Here is a 19,433-nt window from a genome sequence, read left to right as displayed (position 1 = left end):
AACTGTTGTCGAAAAATTGGCTTTTTCCTATTCGGGGGGGGGGGCAAAAATTGAAAACAACTAAATAAATAATTAGACAAGAACTTACACAACAGCGAAATTAATTAATTATTGTTATTCAATATTGTACAATTGTAATTGAAGGCAAAGGAGTAATAAAAAAAGACAAATATTTAAAGATTTGGGTTTTCTTTTCACCCCGTCATCAATATCACTCGATCAATCGCACCTTTTCACTAGCCCTCGTTCATAAAAGCTCAATCCATCCTAGTCGTTCATCGCTCTCTTACACCCGCATAAATTATTGCCCATTAGTTCACACTCACTCGCACACGTTTCTCATTCATTCACACATACTCGCCGTTTTAACTTTGTCTAATACCTCTCCTTCACCCTTAAACATTAATTCCTCATTCACATTATTATTATTCCTGGTCGGATTATAACAAGTCTTATAGCCCGGCATTACAGTGAGCATTGTTATAACAGTAGTACAACCCGTCCTTAAAAAAGTGCCTTGTTATAACATTAATGTAACCTGTCATAACAGTTGGCTTTGTTATAACAGTTGTATAACTTGTGCTTTCTTATAACAGTAATTTAACCTGACAACGGTGGACCTTGTTATAACAATAGTATAACCTGTCATATCAAAGTGTCTTGTTATAACAGTGAAATAACGTAACCTTGTGCTTATTATCACAGTAATATAACCTGATATTGCAGTAAGATGGAGGTCACGATAGCTCAAGTGGTCGAGCAGCGGCGTATCTAGCCGAAAATCGTGGGTTCGAATCCCGCTCGTGACACTGACTTTTTTATCTCAACTAAAACCCTCAATTAATTGAAAGATATTAATTGGTCAAGCGGACCACGAAAACTAGTTAAGTTATATAAAGAAAGAAGACGGTAGAGGAATTCCCAAGGAGCATATTTAAAAAATGCATATGGGATTCTGTCTGGACCAGCCGCCTTATGATCTTTTAGTTTGTTTACAACTGTGAGCAGTTCTTTGAAAGAAATTGGACTATCTAGAGAAGAAACACCAGACTTAGGTTCCGCATAAAAATAATAAGATTGGGTTATGCTTATGGGATTCAGAAGCGCCTGAAAATGTTGGGCCCAAGAAGAAGCAGAAATCTGGTTACTAAAAATGAAATTCTTGCCCTTAAGTCTATGTATCAACGTCCAAAACTCTTTAGAGTCCTTTATGAGTGCAGTTTGAGAAAAATAATCCTTTTTCTTATTTTTACAAAGATTTTTATAGCAGACATTTGCTCTTACATAGGCTTTCCACACAATTTCTGAGTCTGTCACACGGATGAGTTTTAAAAGAGAAAACGATTTCCTCATTGAACTGAGACAATGATAATCAAACCATGCATTTCTATAGAACATTTAATAGGCTTAACAGTGCCATTTCCCGCTGCAGATTTAATTACTTGGTTATTCAGATATCGATTAACGGTCACTAATCTCTACACACTTTAATTACTTGCTTGAATAAATTTAATTGAGCATGAGGATCTTTTGGGAGAGGGTAAGGCAGATCATGTAGTGAGTTTAGTGTTTTCCGTTTGTATTCATCCTGGAAAACAGCATTCCACTTCATTTGGGGAACTACAGGAAGTAGGGACTCCACTTCATGGTTTCTTAAAGAGAATTGCAAAGAAATAGGAAGATGGTCTGAGAATATTTGAGATAGAACTTTGAAATCCTCAATCATAGTAGATAGAAGAACTCGAAGCACATCATAAATTCCCATTGAGACAATAAACGTAAAATCGCCATTTAAATCCCCAGGAGACCAACCATTCAATATTAATAAATCGTTTTCACCACAAAACTCCAAGAAGAGTCTGCCAGCGTATTTACTTCCTTATCTTTTGAAGATCGAGTCAACCTGAAGTTCGACGAAAATGGACCCTAATTCCTCAGGAAGGGACTGTGCAGTGCCCACTCTTTCATTAAGGTCACCTATGATTATTAAATTAAACAGAGGTTCTCTATAAACACGAGGGTAGACAGTAAAGTATCTCTGTTTTAAATCTATCGAGAGAACATCCTTGTAAAAAAGTCAGTGCCACGAGCGGGATTCGAACCCACGACCTTCGGCTTGATACGCCGCTACTCTACCACTTGAGCTATGACTTCGATCCCCTCGGGCACTAACTTCCCATCTCAACCGCACCTTTTGAATTTTCCCTCCTTTTTACCATTTTACAAATGTGTAATCTATTTGATTCTCGGCGACAAGTGAAATGGCCACGGAGAGCTTTAGTGAAGTGTACTTCATTTTAATTAATTAAATTCACCATTTTTCGTGGTACATTCCCATTCTCACCGGCGCAATTCTTATCACGATAGTGATCTAAAGTTGCATGGATCCTTCGACAAAACGAGAAAAAAAACGCACTTTTAAATTTACTCTCTCAGCTCTGAAAATAAATCACAAAATGACACGGAGAAACACAACAAATATTCTTTAGATCTTTGAAAAATCAACGAAGTAAGTTTTGAACCATAAAGAAAACAAATGACCAGTCAAAAAATTAAAAATTGTAGAGCCGATCTTCACTCTGTAGCAGCACGCAACCAACCAATTGTTAAAACAATATTATAACCTGCCATAACAAAATGTTTTGTTGTAACAGTAGTATAACCTGACATAACCGTGGGCCTTGTTATAACAGTAATATAACTTGGCATAACTTTGTGCCTAGTTATAACAGTAGTACAACCTATCATAACTTTGTAGCGTTTTATAACAGTATTAAAACCTGACACAAAATTTGCCCAGTTATAACAGTAGTATAACCTATCATAACAACGTGTTTTGTTATAACAGTGATATAAGCTAGATTAGCTGTGGGATTGTGATAACAGTAATATAACTTGGCATAAGCTTATGACTTGTTATAACACTAATATAACTTGACCTAAAAGTGGGCCTTGTTATAAACAGTACCTATCATAACAAATTGCCTTGTTATAACAGTACTATGACCTTACCTTGTGCCACGTTATAACAGTAATAATACCTGATATAACATTGCGCCTTGTTGTAACAGTAGTAGCGCCCTGTTATAACAGTCGTATACCGTGACAACATTGGCCCAGTTATAACAGTTTTATAACCTCATGCCTTGTTATGAAATAGTGTAACCTGTCATAACCATATGCCCTTCTTTCCTTTATCCCTTCCACGGAGTAAATGTACCACTGCTAATATCAAGGTCAGTTAATGGGTTCCTGTAATTATTATTTATTATAACAGTAGTATAACCTGACGACCTTATTCACTTTATTCTTCATTCCTACCAGTAAAATGGCCAGTTACGACTTTTATATATTGAATAAATCTTGTAATTGTTGTATTTATTATAACAGTGTTATAATCTGACTTGGCCTTATTCACCCCTCGTTTCTTTATTCCCTAGAGTAAAATCGCCAGTTCTGTCCGGTATTGCCCATATCTTCTTGTATTTATTTTTTTGTTTTATTTATTATAATAAAATAAATGTAAACTGACAAAACATTTTATGTATGTTGGATAAAATTTTGATAAAATAACGTGGACATTTTTTCCATTGGGGAAATGCAAATAAAACATTTTTTAACAAAACCGTCTCATGTGTGAACAATCTCTAAATTCTTGATCCATCATATGTTTTCGGGCCAGTAGCATTTTTTTAATACAGTAGTTGTCATATTTATATTTTTTCTTTACTTCATCGTCAGATTTAGTGGCAGCATAGAATTTAAGTTGTTGTTGTTGTTTCTTTAGAGAAGAATTTAGCAAGAGGCAAAGGATATGCTATCGTTATTGAAGGGTGAGTTGGTTTTGGTTTTTGGATTTTTTTTTTTTGGTTAAGTATTTTAATTGAAATTCGAATAGACGTTTTTTGACCCATGATTTTTTTTTCCGGCCAGGCGAGATTCGTAGCCGCTGCGAGAGAAGCACGAAAAGCTAATTTTGGAAATAAAGCGCGGGGTTTTTCTTTTTTTCTTTGGTGGTTGGTTTTTCGTTTTTCCCCTCCATTTTTTTTTCGTTTTTTTTTACCCCCTCCCCCAAGTTCAAATGTGCTCCGTCCAAAGATGCTTCGTCCAGGAGAACTTCACGGACGCGAGGGCAAACGGGCGGAAAAAGGAGCTCGACTCTTATGTAAAAAGAAAAATAATCGAATCATTTTTGCAAAAATAAATTGAAAATTTAATTAATTTTTATTTTGGGGGGTGGAAAAAAAGGCGAAAGACGATGGACCCACCAGGTGCAACAAGACGAACGGCCACGCTGATCCTGACGAGAAAGAGAGGAAGAAAAAGAACGAAGAGGCATTCGCCAGATGGGTCAAAAGCAAAGAGAAAAGGGTAAAAAAAAAATTTAGTTTTTTTAATGAATAAAAACTTTAAACTTTTTTCTACTTAGGAGTTGGAGAAGAAAAAAGAGAAGAAGCGCGAAGAGGAGAGGAGGAAGATGCAGAAGACGCAGAAGGAGGAGCAGGACAAGAGGATAATCGCCGCCAACAGGGAGATGTGGCTGCAGAAAAAGAAAGCTGCCATCGAAGGTAAAAAAAATATATTTAATCCTCAAAATAATAATAATTATAAAAAAAACAGCGGAAAAACAGAAGAAGAAAGATGAAGAGAAGAAACTCGAAGAGAAGGAGACACTCAAGAAGAACCTGTCGAAAGAGGTCGTCAAGGTCTGGATGGGTATCAGCCAGAGGAGGCCTAAGCCGACCCCGAGCAGCATATTCTGTAAGAAAAAAGACCACCCCCCCAAAAAAAACAAAAAACAACTAAACATTTCTTTGTTCTCCAACAGCCAATTCTCAGGTGAACGTCTCCTACAAGAACCCGGAACCGTGGAGGGGCGTCCTTGACGACTGAGGCCTCCGTGTACCATCTCCCAGTTAACACCCGGAGGGCGAGAGTAGTGTGTTAGAATCGAAAAACAAGAAGGACTCGTTAATAAAACGTGTTAAAATGATTAAAAGACAACAAAAACCGAAATTATTTAATTTTAAAAAAAATTAAAAAATTAATTTATTTGATCCTTGGGCAAGAAGGGGGTGCGCAGAAAGGAAATTGTACTGTTTTTTTCTATTGTAAAGGATGACAGGAAGGAGATCATGTAAAAAAGAGAATATTAAGTAGATTAATTTCGCGAACGATTCGGCTACTGAGTCGGTTCATTGATTCAACTCAGTGATTGTTCACCCCATGAAGAGTTCAGCTACTGAATCTAAACTTTGCCTCATCATATCTGTGCTTACTCTACTCCTGAACGATTCTACTGAGTCAGATCTCTGATTCAACTTAGTGATTGTTCAACTCGTGAACAGTTCATCATCTGACTCTAATCTTTGATTCAACTCTTTTTTCTTACTCAACTCGTGAACAATTCGATTAATTGAATCGGATCATTGATTCAACTCACTGATTGTTCAACTCATGAAGAGTTCAGCTACTGAATCTAATCCTTAAATCACCTCTTGGTTCTTACTGAACTCGTGACCGATTACTTAATCGAATCGGTGATTCAACTCAGTGATTGTTCAACTCGTGAACAGTTCATCATATGAATATAATCTTAGATTCATCTCTCGACTCTCGGTGCTTATTCAAGTCGTGAACGATTCTACTGAGTCAGATCATTGATTCATATGTCGATGCTTATTCAGCTCATCGACGGTCCGTCTACTGAATCTAACTTTGACTCATCATTTCGGTACTTACTCTACTCGTGAACGATTCTTCTGAGTCAGATGATTGTTTCATCTCAGTGATTGTTCAACTCGTGAACAGTTCAGCTTCTGAATCTAATCTTTGATGCATCTCTCGGTTCGTATTCAGCTCATCAACGATCCGACTGCTGAATCGAATCCATTGATTCATCTCTCGATTCCTTTTGTATAAGTCCTCTTTTCTATGATTCTCATGGATGGCCATAGGGTCAGAATCTCTTCAGGAAATCTCTTCAAATTCTCTTCTTCTCCTTCCCCACCAGGGGCTCCTCCGTCTCCCTGGCCGGAGTGGGGGCCAGTCCGACGCCAGACCCGGACCGCGAGGCCACGTCCGCGATGGGCCCCTCCGACACCACCAGGTGACAACAACAACCGCAACAACGTCCAAAAACAGGTAAGAAGTTTTCTTTCTTTTTGTCAATACTAAAGTAAATTTTCTCATTTTCTTTTTTTCCCCGTCCGTTCTATTCCATTTTTTCACGGAGGACGGTGAGAGGCTGTGTGAGAAAAATCTGGACCAAGGACATCCCACCGGATCACCTTTCTAATCCTCGTGAAAGTCTCTTGACATGCGGTCAGAGGGAAAATTAATCGAGAGAAAAAGAAAAATCTTTTGAATACAATTTAAACAAATAAAAGGACACAGCATCACGATCCTTCCTTCTCGCATCAATTTCTTTTTTCAAGTTCAAAAACGAAAACGAAAACAAAAACCTGGAGGCGGATCCCCCTCCACGCTCGATAGAATTTCCTACCTAAATCTGTTTGTCTCAATATATAAATTTTTTCTGGACTGGTCGAAAGGTTTTGACGGGTTGTTCAGTATAAAAAGAGTGTGATTGATTGATGTATCGATTGATTTGTAAATAACTTTTTTTTTAAATCTTTTTCACCCTTTTCCGCCAGGGATGTCGGAAAGGAGCATCCCCCACATCCGTGACATATTCGGATCCGAGCGGCACGAGACGACCGCGGGCGAAGAGGAGACTTCGGAAAAGGCGTGGCGGCGGAGGTGCAAGAAGAAGTCGGAAGAGGAGGCCAAACACCTCGAGAGACACCTCTCGATGAAGAAGACGATAAGGAAGAAGATGATGAGGGACCTGCAGCAGGCGCTCGCCGCCGAACAGGAGGAGGCCAAGGAGGCGGTGGAGTGCGAACAGCCGAAACAGGAGAAGGAAGAGGAGAAGAAAGGCTTCTGGAGGAGGTTCACCATGCGCAAGAACAAAAGCTGAAACCGTTTCTTTTATTTAAAAAAAATTGTTAAAGATCTTTCAAAATTAACTTGTTTTGCCGAAAATAGCCGAAGACTATTCACTAAAACCTTCAGTTGGCTCACTAATCGCTAACCAAATCTCTGACATTTCGATGCTATCTCTAATTCTATTTGCCACCTCCGAACCGATCAACCGTTCACAGACATAGAACGACTCAACCGTTCGTAGGTCCGCTCACTACTCAACAATTTGAATGTTCGTTGGACGACACAATCTTTCACTGATCCTCTCACTGTTTGGCTCGTTCCTTAATAGATCCGCTCACCGACTGGTCTATTGTAAGGTTCGTAGATCATTTCGCTGATCGACTCGTTCGTTCATAGATCTTCTCACTGATTAAACAATGTGAACTTTCATTGAAAGACACAATCATTCATATATCCTGTCACTGTTTGACTCGTTCGGTCCTAGGTCCTCTCATTGATTTAAGAATTTCAACATTCATGAGAGGGCTCGATCTCTCACAGATTGACTGACTGGTCCTTGTTAGGTTCATAGATTCAATCACTGGATTTATCTTTTTGAACTTACATCCTACGACTCGTTCGTTCATAGTTCCGCTCACTGACTTGTCGATTTGAGCTTTCATGGGATGATACAATCTTTCACAGATACTCTCACTGATTGACTCGTTCGTTCATAGATCCTCCCATTGATTTAACAATTTCAACATTCTCATAGATTCACTCACTGAATTTCACTGAACGACCCTTCGTTCAAAGATTTACTCGCTGGTTGACTCGTTCGGTCATAGATCTTACTCTGACTGGTCGATTCATTCATAGTTCATAGAACCGCTCATTGGATTTATCCATTTGAACTTTCATGCAACGGGTCAATCTTCCATAGACGCATTTGTTCATAGAGCAGCTCACTGACTGGTCAAATTTAAGGTTCATAGATCCGCTCACTGATCGAATCGTTCGTTCATATATCCTCTCATTGATTTAACAATTTGAAAATTCATGGGACGACTCAATCTTTCATAGATCCACTCACCGATTTATCCACTTGAACTTTCACTGAACGACTCGTTTGCAATCAACTCACCCAACTTAACTGACGTTCCGATCCAATCATTCACCTACTCACCGAATCGACTCACTGATCCAATCGCTTCTTTATAACCTTCTCACTGAATCGACTCACTGATCTCATCTCTATTTCAATAACCTTCCCACTGAATAGACTCATTGATCTAATTTCTATTTCAATAACCTTCCCACTGAATCGACTCACTGATCTAATCTCTATCTCAAAAACCTACCCACTGAATCGACTCAGCAAATTTATCGCTGTTTAATCAACTACATAACCTCTCACATTTTTAACCGACTTGACACTGCAATCATGATTATTATTTTTTGAAAGATCTTTTTGTATATAAGTTCCTACCCCTGGGGGGAAAAAACGAATCAATCGATTTTTTTTAATCGACAGCACCATGCTTCCTAATTAGCGTTAGTCCTAACCAAAGACGACTGTTTTTTTTTAATGATTATTATATAGATTCGTTGGAGGTGCGGTACCTATTATTTTTGTAATTGTTCTAGCCCCCCTCCCTAATTTTAATTTTTTAACCAATTGTGCCTTCTGATTAACAATTAGACATAAATATATTTAAAATGTAACAAACACAACGGCCCCTTGTAGATTTTTATTATCCCTGAATATATTATATAATATAAATATATATTTTTTATCGACTAATTGTAAAAAAAAGATAGATAATGTATTTCCGTGTATCCCCATCTTTTTTGTTTTCTTCCGTCCTCCAAAGCATCAAAAGCTTGACTTTGTGATAATATTAGATTTTTAAGGCTTCTAATAAAAAGAGGAGGGGAGACAGAAAAATGATATGTAATCCTATGTGTATTTTGTAAATATATGTTTTTAAATTGATTTATTTTTTATTTTTAATGTTTGTTTTTTCTAGAATTTTGGTGGAGGTGATTCTAAATTACAAAAAAAAGAAAAACTGATGAGGTGCTCACCATCAGACTGACCAAACGAACCAATGAGTCAATTAAAAAAAAAAAAAAAGTATAAAAAACTATATATTTACAACCAAATACAAAGACACTGTTTTAACATAAATAATCACAAGTAAATATTAAATATAATTTTTTTGTGTTAATTAAAATTTTTCTTATTCTAAGACATGTGCTAGTCGACCTTCTTCGCCTGCCCGGCGTAGCTCTTCTGGTAGAAGTTGAGGAAGAGGATGAGGAATGTGACTGTCGTCGCGCTCATGTAGATGGTCAGGCCTCGCGGCAGGTTGCAGTCGAACGCCAAGAGACTGCTGAGGTAGATCAGTATTACAACGAACTGGCCCTGTTCAAATTAATTAATTAGAACAACAAGAATCCAACGGTGAAATTCGGAACGTACGAGTTGCAGTTTCGTGATGTACTTCTTCCACCAGAGGTACTTCTGAACCGAAGGGCCCAAAGCGGCCAGGAGGTAGTAGCTGTACATAACCACATGCACGAAACTATTTATCAAGCCCGGAATAATCGCCTGCTCGCCTGAAAAAGTAAAAATAAATAAATAAAACTAAAAACTATTAAAATAAATAAAATACCTCGTATGAACTTGAGGTACGCCCAGGTGGAGACGAGCATGTTGGAATGGTGGTAGACGTGAAGGACGCTCACTTGGTTCTGCTTCTTCCTCAAGACGAAAAACACCTGGAAATCGGACGGAAACAATATATAACGATCGTATCGACTAAACGGGGGGCCAGTTGATTAGCCAGTCGCTCGAAGTGTCATTCGTCCACTCGTTCATTAAATGACCGAACGATGCTATCATGAAATCACGGAATTGTTCTCTCTCATCGTCAAAAGTTCATTAAGTGAACGAACAGTTCATTGATAGAACGATTATATCATGAAATCACGGAATTGTTCACTCTCACCGATCTGTTCAATTTTTGAACGATTCGTTCTTCGACTGACAGATTAGTTAAATCTCTTTTTGAATCATTAATTAAATGGCGAAAACAATCATTGATGAAACATTACATTAACTGACCAAACTGGAGTCGACCCATTCGTTGAATGAACGATTCTATCATGAAATCACTGAAATATTCACTCCAGCAATCAATAGTTCATTAAGTGAACGAACAGTCCATTGATAGAACGATTCTATCATGAAATCATAGATTTGTTCACTCTCAGGGGCGAATAGTTCATTAAGTGAACGAACAGTTCATTGATAGAACGATTCTATCACAAAATTACCGAAATGTTCACTCTCAGGGACGAATAGTTCATTAAGTGAACGTACAGTCCATTGATAGAACGATTCTATCATGAAATCACAGATTTGTTCACTCTCAGGGGCGAATAGTTCATTAAATGAACGTCCAGTCCATTGATAGAACGATTCTATCATGAAATCACTGAATTGTTCACTCTCAACGAACTGTTCAATTTTTGAACGATTCTTTCTTCGACTGACCAATCAATTCATTCTTTCTTTGAATCATTAATTGAATGGCCAAAATAATCAATGATTAAACATTACATTAACTGACCAAACTCTTATCGACCCGTTCGTTGAATGAACGATTCTTTTATCAACTGAACTCAATGAGCGAATCGTTCAGAGATTTATTCACCCATTAACAGAATCTTTCACCAAGCGATTCATCCATTTTTCTGCTCTCTCACTGAGAGATTCGTTAATTTTTTCTGCTCACTTACTGAGAAGCTTAATCATTCCACTGTCTCAGTGAGCGATTCACAACTCGTCCATCGTTTTGTTCACTCATTGAGCGACTCGTTCACCGGATCACTTATTGTGCAACACGTCCATTCTTTCGTTCACTCAGTTAGTAGTTCATTCGTTCATTCTTCTGCTCACTCCCCAAAACACGCGTTCATTCCTCTGCTCATTTACTAGAGACTCATACATTCTTCCGCACTCTCGCTGAGCGATTCACTACTAGCCCGTCCATTTCACTCATTGAGTGATCCGTTCATTCACCTGATCACTCGCTGAACAACTTGGCCAATCTTTTGTTCAGTCATTGAACGACTCGTTCATTCACTTGGTTATTCTCAGGATCACTCACTGAACAGCTTGTCCATTCTTTTGTTCACTCACTGAGTGACTCGTTCATTCACCGGATCACCGCCTCACACAACATTACTATTTCCACCCTACACTTCCACCTTCATGGGGGCTGACGACGAACCCACCTCCGCCTCCGCCTTTCCCCACCAACAACTTACACCTTTTCATCTTAACCCGCCTACACCACATCACCTTACCTCAGCCTACCTTTAACATCATTCATTAAATGGCCGAACAATCTGTACAGAGTGACCGTATCGTTCACCGATGTCTCTTTCGCTCTTTCGCACTCTCACTCCATCTTGCCCAGTTTTTAAGTCACTTACCGTGTCCAAAAGCTCGATCACCTTGGAGAAGAAGTACCACCACGACATGACGTTCATCTATAGGAGAACGGAAAAAAATGAATAAATTTTTTTATTTGCGTGTATTGTGGTAGCTCGTTTCCCTAACCAGTTCGATGTACTTGTTCAAGTGCCTCTCTTGTGGCACGCAAGCGAATTTGTACAGGTGTCGTATCGTGTCTAGGTCGAAAACCTGGCTCACGACCCAGGACGAGAAGACGACTTGGTAGAGGTTGTACCCGACGAGGACCATCTTCAGCTCGAACGGTTTCCGTTTCTCCATTATCTTGGGGCCGAGCTTAAGGACGAAGTACAAGTAGGCGCTGAGGATGACGACGATCGGGATCGGCGAACCCATCAGAAACCAATTGTCCACCTCTTTATCTGCAAAAATAGTAAATTTTTGATGAAGCCGGGGTGGTTAATTTGCAAAAAATAAAGTATATGCAGGGTACCGCCTCGACACGCAAGATAATAAATGAGGCATAAGAAGAAAAAATACACTTACACTGCATCGTATGCTCCTGTTATCCAGTCCGGGGTGCGATATGATGAGCAAGAGCTTTTGGGGGCGACTTTCACCCCTGCCCAGATGAATTTATTTCACCCTCTCCCCCCAAAGCACAACGTTCTCCGAAACTCGTCCGTGTTACCGTTATTGTTTTCCAAAATTGGGGAAAATCGTTCGAAAGGGGTTGCGATATTGAAACGAGGAGGGAATATGGAAAATAGAAAATACGCCGGGAGGAGGGGGATCGACTTTCATTTGAGCGGAAAAATGTTGTAACACGACCTGGACGGATTTAGAATAAGCTAGGGGAATGTTTATATTTCGATGGGAATATGTACTGAATAATTTTGGAGCTCAATCACACGACGGTTCGTTCAACTAGCGAGTCGTTCATTAACCGGCTCACTGATGCGCGGAATATTCGAAGAATAGTTGACGCACTCTTCGATTTGAACGTTTATAGATCCGCTCACTGATTGATCGACTCGTTCATTCATAGCTCACGGTTAGGTCGACTCTTCCGTTTGGAGGTACGCGAGCTGGTTGGTCGACTCGTTCATTCACAGATCCGCTCACTGATTGGACGACTCGTTAATTCATTGAACGGATCACGGTTTGGTAGAATCCTCTGTTTATTGGTTCGCGAGCTGGTTGGTCGACTCGTTCATTCATAGATCTGCAAAATGATTGTTCCAACCGTTCGTTCATAGATCTACGAACTGGTTGTTCTAATTGTTCGCACATAGATCCGCTCACTGATTGGACGACTCGTTCGTTCATAGAACGGCTCACGGTTTGGTCGACTCCTCCGTTTATAGATACGCCAGCTGGTGGGTCGACTCGTTCATTCATAAATCTGCAAAATGATTGTTCTAATCGTTCGCACATAGATCCGCTCACTAATTGATCGACTCGTACATTCATAAATCCGCTCTCTGATTGGACGACTCGTTCATTCATAGAACGGCTCACGGTTTGGTCGACTCGTTCGTTCATAGATCTGCTCATAGTTTGGTCGACTCTTCAGTTTATTGGTACGCGAGCTGGTTTGGCGAATCGTTCGTTCATAGATGCGCTCACTGAATGGTTGATTCGTTTATTCGCAGATCCTAGAACTGGTTAGTTGACTCGTATGTTGTTATCTTTTATAGATCCGCTCACTGACTTATCGATGCGAACTTTCAGTGATCGCCTCACTGGCGGATCGAATCAGGCGGTCATAGATTCGCTCACTGACACGACTGAGTCGACCAATCACTGAGATGATCAATGAATGAACTTGTGCACTTCCAAACCGGTCATCTTGAGTGTAAAAACTAAAAGGGAAATTCGAATCGATAAGTCAGTGAGAGAATCTATGTCCGATTGATACGATGTCAGTGAGGCGATCACTGAAAGTTCGAACAGATCAGTGAGTGAGTGAATCTATAAAAGAACGAGTCGATCAATCGAAGAAGGTATGAATCAATCTGCCGGTGAGTCGTCCTATGAACGATTCGATCTGCCTTTCAGTTTGAGTCAGTTAGGAGATCACTGACAGTTCGAATCGATATCACTGAGCGGTTCTATGAACGAACGAGTGGAGACCACGGTCAGATAAACAGACACGCTTTGCCCTTTTATCCACAAAGAGGAAAATTTCACCGACGTGGACCCCTTTAATCCGTCACGTGGACTTTCACTCCCTCGAGCTATTCTACCCATCTTCGGGTCGGGCGTTGGCGGAAATCTGGACAGGAGGAATTTTTCTCTTACTATCCAAGGACGAGAATAAAACATAAACACGTTCCACGGCCGGTCAAACTACAGCCTCTCCCCCCCACAACAGACGTCAAATTCCTGCAATTATTGGATTAAAAAAAAAAAAAAATCACCAAGTCCATTTCCATCCGGGTTCGGAATTTTCCCAACGTCACCCTCTGCTCAGCCACACCTTCCTTTTTAAGAACAAGCACATTTCTCGACCTATTTTATTATTTATTTTAATTTTTACCGTTGAGATTTGGTCAATAGGCTAGACCATAGGGCCAAAAAAAAACTTTTACCACAAGGTCATTTTGTTTTTATATATCTGGCAATCGAATTTCCTCGCCTTACTGTGCCGTACCGTTTCATTCCCCCATTTGACGCGCCTTACGACAGTTTGCCACCCCCCGCCAGTGGATCCATGGGAAGTGGACGATTTTCCCATAAGTGTGGGAAAAACGAAAAATCCATCCCCAAAGCAGTTTATCGTAATCGTTTATTTTTTCCTACACGGGTATCAATTATCGACTTAAAAAGACAATGGGTCGCGCGCTTCGCCGCTTAGTACACATGTTGTATGCACGCACAGGATTAACCGGGACAATTCGAAAAAATCCTCTCTATGATCTACTCGTTCATTATTTGAACCATTCATTGACAAATAGATTCATTTGTTAATATAACTGAACCCGCGGTATATTCATCTGATCATACATTCTCACGCTGTCTGGTCGGCCCGTTCGACACATTTCTTCACAAGTCCGATCACTGACTTATCGACTCGTTCTTACATCGGATCAGCTCGCTGATTAGTTGTTACGTTTATTCGTAGACCCGCTCACTGACTGATCGACTCGTTCTTTCGTAGATCCGCTCACTGACTGATCGACTCGTTCTTTCGTAGATTCGCTCATTGACTGATCTATTCGTTCATTTATAGATCCGCTCACTAACTTATCGATTCAGACTTTCAGTGAGCCCCTAACTGACGTGATCGTATCAGTCGGCATAGATTCGCTCACTGACTTATCGATTCGAACATTCAGCGAACCTCTCACTGAGAGATCGAATCCTTCGGTCAAACATCCGCTCACTGACATCGATTCAGGCTTTCAGTGAGCCCCTGACTGACGGTATCGAATCAGTCGGCTTAAATTCGCTCACTGACTGATCGACTCGTTCCTTTACAGATCCGCGCACTGAATGATTCGTTCGTTCATAGATCCACTCATCGTCTGATCTATTTTAACGTTCATTGATCCTTTCACTATTCATCGGGTGGCCGATCGATTCAATCGTTCATAGAGCTCCGAGCAGACCGACTCTTCCGCTCGATCCGTAAAGAAGAGAAAACGGAAGAAAGCCTTTTACTTTTTACCGTTCTCTCAACCGGGTCCCCGGAGTTTTTTTTTCAGCCTCTGTCCACCCTCCTCTCCACCGTTTGGTCCCATTCTTTAGGATCCGTAGCGGGCCGCCCCTTTGTCCCAATCGGCCGCGGCCCAGAAAAATATCACACCCAGTCTGGCCAACGGAACAACAGATAAAGATCCACACGAGAATTGGGATTATTGAACTTTATAGGAAAAAGAAACTCAAACAGATAAAAAGTCGGGATAAACTCGTTTTGAAATGTATACATGGTGCACCGGTCAAACGTGTCGTTTCTTTTTGATCACCACCACATTGACTTACCAGGTTCGTAGTATCCACTTTTGACGTCCTTGTCCAGCTCCTGGTACTTGAGCACTTCCAAACCGGCCATCCTGCGGGTTAAAAAAACAAAACAATTCGTTGAAACGACGGACAAGAAATGAAAAGTCACCGGGGAGCGCTCGTGGCACCGCCCGGTATCGGTCTTTTCCCCTTCACCGCACCATCCTATCCCCCGCGGCTTGGAACTGGTTTTTCTATGCAAAAAACAACTCGCGGCCGGTTTGTATACAAAAAAACACATTCGCGAGAACGATGAAAAAAAAAAAAAATAAATCGCCGCAAAATATAAATGAACCTGCACGACTGGCTCAAGAAGAGGCGTAAAATATCGAAAGACGAGTTTGGACACGGGAACGGCCAAGACCTCGGGAGGGTCATGGCCTTTGGGATGCTTTTCTAAACACGATCTCTGATTTAAAAGGCTAAAAGATCGACTCGATTAACGATTCAAATATTTAACAACACTGAACAATTAAAACTGACCGGGCGAACCAACAATTTAATGAACGATAAAAACTAATCGGTCTTGCCACCGAACATACCCAACAACCAAAGTGTCGCCTCATATCTCACCTGTCGATCAATGTTGCTATATAATACACCCAATGTATCGATCATTGTCGCCACATAACACTTTACGCAAATCAATCAGTCTGCCTCACAATACATTCAAAATACCAACCCGTGTTGCTACTCATCGTATTCGATCAGTGCTGCCACACAATACACCTACCTATCAATCAGGGTCGCTACATAACACTTTGGGCGTATCAATCAGTCTGGCCTCACAATACATTCAAAATACCAATCAGTGTTGCCACTCATCGTATTATATCTGTCAATCAGTGTTGCCACACAATACACCGAACGTATCAATCAGTTTCACCACATAGCCCATTGAGCACATCAATCAGTCTAGCCTCACAATACATTCTAAATACCTATCACTGTGGCCACTCAACACATCTAACCTATCGATCAGTTGCTACACAACACGTCCAATATATCAGTGTTGCCACATAGACATAACTGAATGTATCAATCAGTGACGCCACGTAACACGTCCTACTTTACGCATGTCAATGTTGCCACACAACACATTCTACACACGATCTAGTGTTGTGACCCAACACATCCCACTTATCAATCAGTGTAGCTACAACAAATTTGAACGCACCAATCTACTCAATGAACGAACAACCCAACCATTTCACTGATTATTAGAACCGATTCAATGCACGAATGAACAATTGACGAACTACCTGAACCATGGACCCGGACATTTAATAAAAAACTGAACCGATCAACTTAATGAACGAACAACCGAGTCACCGAGTATCTGTACCTATGGCCCCGGGCCGTCTTTTTTTTTTTTAAATAAATTAATTTATTTTTTTAAAGGTGGTGCGCTTAACTACGCAAAACGATGCCCTATCTTTCCCAAAGAAAAAAATTTACAAACCATTCACATTTCCCCTTTCACTTCCAGGGACACTTTAAACATTGTAATTATCACATTACCGTGTGTGAAACGGAGTTTGGCAACAAAGGTGTCCCTGCGACTGACCTCTGGCGCTGGACTTTTGTCGGGGGCGTTCCTGCGGTCCCGAGCCGACGGACGTGGTCGGGACAGCGAGACCGGGCGGGCCCCGCCTGGGACAATTACGACAAGTGTCGACTTTCGCCCCGTTTGGCAAAGTCATCTCGCCATATGAAGGAAGAGCCATAGAAAGCGCATCGTCGGTGACGAAATTTTACCGTTTATCTATTTATCCGTGTTGGGCAAGTGTTCGAGACGAGTGGCCTACGTACGCGCCCGATCGGGTCCGATTTATGATTAGGACACAAATTAACATAGAATAAGGGGCGCGACGGCCGGCTATAATCCAAACACTTGTCATCCGTGTATTGTACATGCCGACAATTTCGTGAAATCTCGATCAATTTTCATATTGGGTTGTTAAATAACGAAACCGTTTACCAATGAACGTATTTTAATTGGCCTTCACTGAATAAACAAATAGCATTAGGATTGAACGGTTCACTGGCAGAACGACCGGCTCATTGACATCTCAATCAGTCTGACAACACAACACATCCAACGTATCAATCAGTGTTGCCACATAGACATAACACACTCCATATATCAATCAGACTGGCCACACAACACGGCCAAGGTATCAATGATTGTTGCCACATAGACGTAACACACCGAATATATCAATCAGTCTGACAACACAACATATGTAACGTATCAATCAGTGATGACTCATAACACACCAAATTTGTCTATCTGCCTTATGTACACAACACAACTAACAGATCTAACAGTGTTGCCACACAACACATTCTACACAATTATCGGGGTTCCACACATCACGTCCAAGGTACCAATTAGTGTAGTGCCACTAACACTCTAAACATATCAATCTGTCTGGCCACACAACACAACCAACGAATTAATCAATGTTGCCACACAACACACCAAACATATCAATCTGCTGGCCACACAACCAACATATCAATCAGTGTTGCCACATACCACACCAAACATATCAATCTGCTGGCCACACAACCAACGTATCAATCAGTGTTGCCACATACCACACCAAACATATCAATCTGTCTGGCCACACAAACTAACGACTCAATTAGTGCTTCCACTCAACACATTACACTTGCGATCAGTGACACACTAAATACTCCAAGTATCAATCAGTGTTGCCATTTGACACCAAATTCTGCAAGTATCAATCAGTGTTGCCACATAACACACAAAATACTCTAAGTATCAATGCAGTCCAACTTATCAATCTGTCTTACGTACACAATACATCAAAAATGGTATAGTGTTCCCGTATAACACGTCCAACATATCAATATTAGAACGAACGACCGATAATCAAAATGCTGATCACTGAATCGCCGACTGGGTTCCTTAAACGATCCCCTCGGTCGATTTACACGATAACCAAATGAAAATAGTACCGAAAGGAAAATAATACAAAAACACTAAGGCAAAACTTTTGATTTTTTAAAATTCTGTTTGAATTTTGACAAAATATGGACGGCTGACGATGACGAAGGGTTTTGATTGAGCGAGGGAGGCTGGTGATATTTTCCCTTTGGCCATATTAAATTCCGATTTTCATGAATGATAACCATTTTCGCAAAATCGTTTAAAAAAAATTTTTTTAATGTTTAATATTGTTAAATAAGCTTACCTGTTTTTTTTCTTTTCTTGACTTGGTCTTGGGTTTTCCTTCTGTTTTCCAACTTCACCGGTCAAATGCCATAAGCTTAATTATTTAAACTTTTTTTTTAATTATATAATTTTTTAAAGAGATTTTTTGGGCCCAATTTTGACGACTTGCGTGTCGTCTCTTCCTCACTCTCTTCGGTCCTTTCTCCTGTTTCCCTTTTCTGGTCGGAGTTACGGTGAAGACTGGACCTTGGGGGCGGACGCCGGCTATGCCCTCCCACCTTCCTCTCCCACCATTCCCGAAGACCGCCACCGCCCGTACGTTTGTTGTAAATTTTTATTTATTTATTACTATTAATTTTTTGTAAGTTTTACGACGAGGTTAGAAGGCCAAATAAATTATTAGAGTCAGCCTTATTGGGCCTGACATACTAATAAGCAAATACGATTCTGATAGATTGAATGAAAAAAAGAACGATTGAAGGACCGAACTAATCAATTAAACATGGAATGCTGGAGTGAACTAATCAACAATTTAATGAACGATCAAGGAAAGGACAAAACGACACTCTGAACCAAGGAACTAGAAAGTGAACTAATCAACAATTCAATGAACTATCGAGTGAATTAATGAACGATCAAGGGATTAAACGAACTATTCACTGAACCAATGAACTATCGAGTGAACTAAAGAACGTTTAAGGGATTAAATGAACTACTCACTGAGCCAATAACCTGTCGAGTGAACTAAAGAACAATTCAATGAACTATCGAGTGAACTAAAGAACAATTCAATGATCTATCGAG

General features: G+C 40.3%; 3 protein-coding genes across 5 annotated transcripts; 2 read left to right on the top strand and 1 right to left on the bottom strand.

The window, feature by feature from the left end:
- The first annotated feature begins 3,613 nt into the window (after positions 1 to 3,613).
- On the top strand, positions 3,614 to 5,010 carry LOC106673272 (coiled-coil domain-containing protein 34-like). The gene is made up of 6 exons (XM_014405346.2): positions 3,614 to 3,833; positions 3,934 to 4,165; positions 4,249 to 4,371; positions 4,430 to 4,568; positions 4,621 to 4,761; positions 4,829 to 5,010. The coding sequence occupies exons 2-6, from the start codon at positions 4,082 to 4,084 to the stop codon at positions 4,891 to 4,893; spliced, it is 552 nt and encodes a 183-aa protein (XP_014260832.1). The 5' UTR covers positions 3,614 to 3,833; positions 3,934 to 4,081; the 3' UTR covers positions 4,894 to 5,010.
- Positions 5,011 to 5,099: 89 nt separating this feature from the next.
- On the top strand, positions 5,100 to 8,926 carry LOC112127062. Its single transcript, XM_024227365.1, has 2 exons — positions 5,100 to 6,144; positions 6,657 to 8,926. Exon 2 carries the CDS (start codon positions 6,659 to 6,661, stop codon positions 6,980 to 6,982), a length of 324 nt encoding a protein of 107 aa, XP_024083133.1. The 5' UTR covers positions 5,100 to 6,144; positions 6,657 to 6,658; the 3' UTR covers positions 6,983 to 8,926.
- Positions 8,927 to 9,068: 142 nt separating this feature from the next.
- On the bottom strand, positions 9,069 to 18,874 carry LOC106673271 (elongation of very long chain fatty acids protein AAEL008004-like). 3 transcript variants are annotated; one of them, XM_014405344.2, is made up of 7 exons: positions 18,649 to 18,874; positions 15,404 to 15,474; positions 11,564 to 11,838; positions 11,437 to 11,493; positions 9,609 to 9,714; positions 9,416 to 9,552; positions 9,069 to 9,358 (listed from the first exon to the last, which is right to left on the bottom strand). In XM_014405344.2, the coding sequence occupies exons 2-7, from the start codon at positions 15,471 to 15,473 to the stop codon at positions 9,191 to 9,193; spliced, it is 813 nt and encodes a 270-aa protein (XP_014260830.1). In that variant the 5' UTR covers position 15,474; positions 18,649 to 18,874; the 3' UTR covers positions 9,069 to 9,190. The 3 variants fall into 3 exon arrangements, with proteins under 3 accessions (XP_014260830.1, XP_014260829.1, XP_014260831.1); XM_014405343.2 differs by lacking the exon at positions 18,649 to 18,874 and having other exon boundaries at positions 15,404 to 15,574; XM_014405345.2 differs by lacking the exons at positions 15,404 to 15,474; positions 18,649 to 18,874 and adding an exon at positions 11,963 to 13,822.
- Between the last annotated feature and the right edge of the window lie 559 nt (positions 18,875 to 19,433).

This window comes from Cimex lectularius, unplaced genomic scaffold (assembly GCF_000648675.2).
Source record: "Cimex lectularius strain Harlan isolate CLEC.00 unplaced genomic scaffold, Clec_2.1 scaffold14, whole genome shotgun sequence".
In the NCBI taxonomy this organism is placed as follows: Eukaryota; Metazoa; Arthropoda; class Insecta; order Hemiptera; family Cimicidae; genus Cimex; species Cimex lectularius.
The sequence above is the reverse complement of the archived record's forward strand: the minus strand, read 5'-3'. Positions and strand labels throughout refer to the sequence as shown.

Excerpts from the sequence above, each read along its gene's own strand:
- LOC106673272 (XM_014405346.2), top strand. The coding sequence starts at position 4,082 with ATGTGCTCCGTCCAAAGATGCTTCGTCCAGGAGAACTTCACGGACGCG. Across the intron at positions 4,372-4,429 it reads TCAAAAGCAAAGAGAAAAGG|GAGTTGGAGAAGAAAAAAGA; the intron begins GTAAAAAAAAAA and ends TTTTCTACTTAG. Across the intron at positions 4,762-4,828 it reads GACCCCGAGCAGCATATTCT|CCAATTCTCAGGTGAACGTC; the intron begins GTAAGAAAAAAG and ends GTTCTCCAACAG.
- LOC112127062 (XM_024227365.1), top strand. The coding sequence starts at position 6,659 with ATGTCGGAAAGGAGCATCCCCCACATCCGTGACATATTCGGATCCGAG.
- LOC106673271 (XM_014405344.2), bottom strand. The coding sequence starts at position 15,473 with ATGGCCGGTTTGGAAGTGCTCAAGTACCAGGAGCTGGACAAGGACGTC. Across the intron at positions 11,494-11,563 it reads TGAACAAGTACATCGAACTG|ATGAACGTCATGTCGTGGTG; the intron begins GTTAGGGAAACG and ends GTTCTCCTATAG. Across the intron at positions 9,715-11,436 it reads TGATCGAGCTTTTGGACACG|GTGTTTTTCGTCTTGAGGAA; the intron begins GTAAGTGACTTA and ends TCCGATTTCCAG.